The sequence below is a fragment of the Solanum lycopersicum genome, chromosome 1, assembly GCF_036512215.1.
Source record: "Solanum lycopersicum chromosome 1, SLM_r2.1".
NCBI classification, from domain to species: Eukaryota; Viridiplantae; Streptophyta; class Magnoliopsida; order Solanales; family Solanaceae; genus Solanum; species Solanum lycopersicum.
This window is the reverse complement of record NC_090800.1, coordinates 28,863,367-28,870,755: the sequence shown is the minus strand read 5'-3', so window position 1 is coordinate 28,870,755 and position 7,389 is coordinate 28,863,367. Positions and strand designations below refer to the sequence as shown.

At 34.9% G+C, this 7,389-nt stretch overlaps 1 protein-coding gene across 1 annotated transcript in view; it reads left to right on the top strand.

The window, feature by feature from the left end:
• Positions 1-5,786: 5,786 nt before the first annotated feature.
• LOC138341804 (uncharacterized) overlaps positions 5,787-7,389 on the top strand; it is a 37,964-nt gene continuing 36,361 nt past the window's right edge. Inside the window, exons 1-3 of the mRNA XM_069293650.1 lie at positions 5,787-6,322; positions 6,404-6,715; positions 6,899-7,383. Of these exons, the coding sequence (XP_069149751.1) occupies positions 5,787-6,322; positions 6,404-6,715; positions 6,899-7,383 (1,333 nt within the window). The remainder of the gene's footprint in view (positions 6,323-6,403; positions 6,716-6,898; positions 7,384-7,389) is intronic.

Sequence of the window (7,389 nt, the reverse complement as noted above, 5' to 3'; positions counted from 1 at the left end):
TACGCTTTACAAGTGTTGCTAATATTGTCGTTGCCAAAAGATAAAAATTTAGGCTACATTTTAAAAGTGTTCCCAAAAATATTTTAGGCAACACTTTTTAAGTGTTGCTCAGATTTGGTGTCGCCGTAGGCATAAAATGGTTTAGTTCTTATTTTTCATGTGTCTTTGGTAAATGATTTATATGTTAAAAAAATCTATTTTGTGGATTCTCCTTCCCAATATCTCCTTATCGGTGATACTTTTAGAAATGGACTTTTATAATTTCATTTATAATAATCTGTGGCAGAGCCAAAAGTTTTATCAAGGGTGTTCATACCTTTATGACAAGGGTGCCTTAAATTTTTTAACCAGGATTTTTTAAAATAATAATCATTTTTAATTTTAAAAGAAAAAAGTCAAACACTAAATGATTTCCTTGGCTTGTTTTGATTAATAAAAAGAGAAGTTTTTGTTTTTAATATTAACAATAAAAGAGAGTTTTCTTTTTTTCTTCAACAATAAAAGAGGACCGTTGTTAAAGTGAAAACAACTAACTGTATTTGTAAGAGCCTGGGGTCATACCAAAGACCTTGAAGAAAATTTTCAACGGTTTAATCACTAAGCTATATTTCTCTTATGTGTTAAGGATATTCAACAATTACTATATACTCTACAATATCTATATTTTACTTGTATATTCATAAATAAATTCGTCGAAGGGTGTCAATCTGGCAATCCTTGAATATGTGTAGCTCTGATCATGTTTATAATTCTTCTTCATTTCTCATCCATGTTTGAAAATCCGTGAATATGCAATTTCCTTTTTCTGTAGTCATGTTTCCCAAGCAGTATGTAACCAGATTCTCTTCCTCATTATATGTTGAAATATGTGTTGTTTACCTTGTAAGCAATCCCTAAATTCTTCAATTGTTTCATTTATTATCCATGAGTTTACTAAATAGTACTCATATTATTGAAATGCAAAAAGGTAGAAATTGTATATGAAAAATGATTGATAAATGTAACTTCTATTGTTTATAACTTCCATTGTTTATATTTGATAAATGTAGAAATAGTACTCATAAATTTGCATCTCATGTAATTTTTTTCTATTTTTGATGTTCTCATTGTTTATTTTAATGATGCTGCTCTTCAACAGAACCTAAAAAAAATTAAGTTCTTAAATATTTTTAATTTCATGGTGACTAGAAGCTACGTAGGTGAGACTTTGGTGGAAAGCTCCTTGAACCTCTTTAAAAAATTAAATTTCAGTCATATTTTTGGCTAAAAAATGATAAAATTTATTTAAAAAAGGATAAGGAATAGTATTATTTTATTCTCTTTGAATCATTATAAACAAAACAAGTGAGTTATTTCTCATTAATTTTTGAATAGTGGTGCTTTAAGGAAAATTTCACATTACTTTATTTATTGATGTACTTTAATTTAAATTCTAAGGACCTAGAAGTAATAATACATGTTAGAGTATAACTGAAGCACCCACCACTTTACAATAGTCTCAACATAATGAAGACAGAAAAGGCTAGTGATCAAGGTGCCTCTTAACATATATTTTTTCATCATAGATTTATTTTCTTAAGGAAGTATGAATATGCAATCTATTAAAAACTTAAATATACATAGAAGTGTAATAAAAAGCATATTTTTTCACTATAAATAATCTTTCCTTTTATACATAATATAAAGAATTGAGATGGAGGAGGCTTGATTGGAGCGACATTTAAGTTTTGTACCACTTCAAAATACAAATAGATTTATTGGTTGAAAAATATTAAGAATGCTTTTCTGCTACTTCAACTTTTCTGCAATAGAATACAAGTGTTTCCAATAATATTATTTTCATGCTTTAAGCATGCAAATCTTATGTGTCTATATGATTTAGAGAACATAATAGTCCTTATCCAGTATTATAACATGAATTATAAGGAGAACATAAGTCCTTATCAATTATTATAAGATGAATGATCTTAGAATTAATTGATTCAAGTGTTGCAAACGAAGATTAAGTAATATTGAATTATGACTTCACACAATTTTAATTTCTTTATTATTGAAATAAGAGACAATATTAACTCACTCTAATTTCAGCTTCACAAAGTTATGTTGCTTCCTATTTAAATGTGAAGATCAGAATGTTTTGGATCCTATAATTCAGTACAACCCGATATTCTCTTTAATGCTTAGTTCATCCATGTTGTAACAGAAAAGAACAATTTTGTTCCCTAGTTCTAAAGTACACATTAGGTTTACATGCTTAAGACATGAATATTTTTGTTATTGGAAACACTAGAAGTTAACTACATATAAGTGCAATTCATAGTAGCAGAAAAAATCATTTTGCTAATTCAAAGCAAAAATATCTAATATTCTGAAGTTGTATAAAAGATAAAATCACTTTAATTGTGCTTTTTCCATCCCACTCCTTCTCCACAAGTAGGAAAAAAAATATATTATTGTTACAGCCAAAAGATGGAAGTTTTGTACACTTCTATAAATATGAATCTTTGTAATTGTGTATCCCCATATAGAATAAAAACAAAAATATCTTTCGCTATTTGGTTTTTTTAATATGTTATATATGTATCTTTGTTTGTACATGTGATATTGATATTAGTGATAAAGTATTTTTTTTCAAATCTTCATAGTTCATGCAACAAATTCATTAAGGGTATCGGTGGAATGAAGAAAGTCGAAAAGTTGATGTTGAAGATTGTATCTAAGAGCAATTTCTTGCAGTAAGTTTATATATATATATATATATATATATATATATTGTAACGACCCGCTAGGTCATTTTGAGAACTAGGACTAGTTTGACTCCTTTTGAAGATTTAAAGGGATATTTTTAAAAAATTAAATAACTATGAGTACCCAATTGATGAAACTTTTATTAACTAAATAATTAGATAATAGATTAGTGGGGTTTCACAGTTAACATACTCTTCTTCAGAAAGTAAAAGGGGTGGGGGTTAGAAACTACCCAAGCGGCGATAATCAACCTACAGACGGGAAGACTTCACTCAGGTAAAGGTTTTCAACGTTAGTTCTTTGTAATGGGATTTAAGATACTAGTGTTCAAATAATGTGTGTGGGAACGTAAAAATCAAAAAGGGAAGTTGGGGGAAGTTTTCAATTTGGTGGTATTTTACGTGGAAATTAATTGGGTAATGGGCAAACTTTATAATGAATAGATAGTGCAATTAAGAGCTTAATTATATTTTGAAATTTGTATATGATTGGATGATCTTAATGTTAGTAGGAATTGGTGGAAGTGTTTTTGGGTTAAAACAAATTAATGGATAAGTCAATTCTGGATTGTTGTTGTTCGATGTGATCCCTAGGATGTAAATAAATTTTTAGTTTGTTATTAGGAATGAATAAATAGGATGGATGAAAAGTGAAGTAAAGGGGAAATTTTACCTTTTTAATACTCATGCGATGCTCCTGATTTCGAAATCAGTGGTTCGAGTTAGATATTATTTTTGTCTCAAAAATTACCAATTAAATTATTAGTTATTGGATTAGAAAGTATAATGTATGAATATGGTATCCTGTCGTGTGGTATTGTATTGAGTATTATTAGATTATAGGGGAAGAAGATTAATGGAGTAAGTAATTAATTATATTGATCAAGTTTCTGGGGATAAGCATTTGAGGACGTGAAATTGTTAATTTTCACAGAAGCTGGAAAGGTGATCACGTTCATGAACTATAATAGAAGGAGGAAATTATTTATATAAATTATACCAAGACTAATCGTTGAATAATGATTAGGCATAATCACTTATGAACAAATAATGAAAAGAAAAAAATAAAAAAAAAGGAAAAAAAAAGATCATTGGCAATCATATACGTCTGCACATAAGTGGGAATCTTTGTAGTTCACTGGTCACTTTATTTTGTTTCGAATTTTTCATATAATTTACTCCTTGAAGTTTAATATATATATGGGTATAGCTAATCAATTTTGGTGGTACCGTCTTGATGAATATCATTAAATTCATGATATTTAGATGAGTTGAGGCTTAACTCTAGACTTGAAATTTGACAAGTATGATAATTTTGGCATTGAAACTAAATCAAGATTTGAAGTTTAGTTAGAAATATGAGTGAGTTTTAGGGTCTATGATAGGCATATAAGAATTTGAATGTCTACAAACTCGCTTAGTTACTTACATTGCATCATTGATAGATCGTGAACATTCCGGAACTTTGCAAAAAGGGAAGGAACTATCTTAAAGATTCGTGACACGAATTCGGCACTTGAGGTATGTTAAGACTTTTTAGACTTGTTGAAGGACGTTTTCCTAATTAAGGATTTAAAAAATGAAAATAGACAAGGGGTAAGAGGGAAAGATGGTGGTCTCATATCAATGGTGTGAAGGGCATTGGTACGAGTACTGGTGTTATAAAAAGGAAAAGTACTATTATAGAATGTGGACTGAAATTTGAGAATGTCAAACCATATGGGCATTAGGTGATATATTATTGACTTGAATTCCTCGTGTGATTGTGTTTTATTTATTTCACCTGTATAGTTGAGATAATTGAGGTTGTTATGTATTATATTAATATTGATTGATTGAGATGCATCATCATTTCCTCTATTGAAACAATATTGTGCACATGCATAGACATGAGACTTAGTATAAGTTGGGCACGTGGAGATCGTCCGTGCTGGGGATGGTGAGATGTTAAGATTGTAATTTGGGCACGTGGAGACCGTCCGTGCAAAAATTATTTGATATTATGATAGTGCGTTGAGATCGTCTGCACAGACACGTGGAGATCGTCCGTGTCGGTATATGGACCTCGCGAGTCCCCCATGGGTCATGAACTCTCGATGTATTTCCGAGGAGTGTCATTATTTACGGTTGAGTTAGTACTGGGTATTCTGAGACATATCATTATATGGCATTATATTTCATTGCAATTCATCCCATCATTCATTGTTGATGACTATATGTTTCGTTTGGTGTTTGGAGAAAATTAAATGTTGATTTCCTTTATTGATGAAACTTAAATAGTAAGTGTAATATATATATATACTTGTAAAATCAAAGAATTTATTTTCTTATATAACTGTCGTCACTACTTCTTCGTTGTCGGTCAATGAGACATACTGGGTACACGTGGTTTCGTACTCATACTACGCTTGTTGCACTCTTTGTGGTGCAGATTCGATTCCGGGTAGGAGTACATCTCGTGGAGCAAATTGAGTCCGGCTTGAAGTTCTTGGAGTTGTGGTGAGCTGCTTGGCTGTTCCGTGGCCCACACCTCCCTCTTTCTTTTATTTATTCTGTTATTAGTATTCAAACAGAATATCCCTTATGTTAGATTTGTCATTTAGTTTCAGACTTGCGTCGAATTTTAGAAGCTCTTGTACTTAAGAAACCAATTCTTGGGGTGATATATTTTATCTTCCGCATTTCGTACTTATAAGGAACTCAATGTTGGAGATTCTTTCTAAGCGTTGGTCTTTTTTACTCATTTGTTGGTTTAGTTGGGTTAATATGTTGGGTTGGCTTACCTATTGGTTGGGAACATAGGTGCCATCACGACTTACAAAATTTGGGTCGTGACAAATTTGGTATCAGAGCCCTAGGTTCATCAGTCTCAAGAGTACAAGAGCAATGTCTAGTAGAGTCTTGCGGATCGGTATGAAGACGTCCATACCTATCTTCGAGAGGCTATAGGACATTTAGGAAATATTATGTTCTTTTATTCATTATCGTGCATACTTGACCTTGTAGAAATTCTAATCTTGATATCTTATTCTCTCTCAGATGGCGAGGAATCGTACATCGGCAAGTGGTGGTCAGGATCCTATTCCTGCGCCTGCTTCTGGGAACACTGTCCGAGGTAGAGGTAGGAGACCAGCTCGAGGTCGGGGTAGGGGCCGTGTTGCAGCACCTGTGGATGTTCAAGTACCACTAGCTACCCAGGGCCGAGATAGGACCGTACCTCCTTATGCAGAGGTTATTCATGGGGATGTGCAAGATCGTGTCGAGGGGGATGGGCCAGCTCAGGCTCCAACCAGTACTATTGTCCCCCCAATGCTTCAAGATACCCTGGCTCGTATCTTAGGGATCCTAGAGGGGATGGTCCAGGCAAGAGCTTTGCCTGTCACTTCTGATGGCTCACAGACCCGTGTTAGAGGTCAAACTCCAGATCTGATAGTTGCTACAGATTCTCAGACTCCCAAGACTCAGCCAGCTGCCGCTGTAGCTCCTCGTTTGGATACCATAGAGTTTCCAGATATGACATCACATTTGGTGAACATGCCTTCTATGACTATTGATGAGCAAAAGATGTTTGGGAGGTTCAGACTAATCAATCCTCCTACTTATACTGGTGACTTAGCTGAGGATGCATATGAGTTTATAGTTAGTTGTCATGAGAGGTTGCATAATCTTGGATTAGTGGAGTCTCATGGAGTTGACTACACAGCGTTTCAGATTACTGGCTCTGCTAAACAGTGGTGGAGGGATTTTATTATTAGTAGGCCAGCTGGATCTCATCCACTATCCTGGACTGAGTTTACTCAGGTATTTCTATCCAAATTTGTTCCACACAGTGAGAGAGAGCGCAAGAGGGCCGAGTTTGAGGGTTTGCAGCAAAATGGTATGTCAGTTGCAGAGTATGAGGGTAAATTTCATACCTTGGCTAGACATGCCTCGATGATACTTCCCACAGAGGCTGAGAGAGTGAGGAGGTTTGTTAAGGGGCTGATTATTCCAATTCGTCTAGGAGTTTCTCAGGTTGCTTCTTCTGGTGTTCCATTCCAGAAAGTGGTAGATGCTGCTAAGGAGTTGGAGATGATTCGACGTGAGGGATTTGAGCAGCGAGAGGGCAAGAGGACTCGTTATTCGAGTGATTATGGTGGTGCTCCGCCTAGGAGTCGTGGTTACTTGGGCAGAGGTTATCACCCTCAGTCCAGCAGACCTATTCATGCTGCTATACTAGCGTCTGAGGTTGGTTACGCTGGGCATAACTCTTCGAGCTTGGTACATATTTCGCAGGGTTCATCTTCTAGACCTGTAGTCCGTGGAGGGCATTCTGGTCATTCAGGTTCCTCTCATCAGCCTGCGTCTCGTAGGGGTTGCTTTGATTGTGGTGATATGGGACACTTTCTGAGAGACTGCCCTAGGACCAGACGTGGTGGCTCACATCAGGGTTCTCAGGCTTTGACTTCCAGGGCTGCACAACCTCCAGCTAGGGGTGGTGCACAGAATGGCAGAGGTTGTTCTCATTTAGGTAGAGGTGGTTCTCCTTCTGGTCGAGGTGGTGGTCGTGGAGGTTCACAATCTGATGGAGGTCGTTCTCACTGTTATGCTTTTCCCATTAGGCTAGAGACTGAAGCCTCAGATGCTGTTATCACAGGTATTA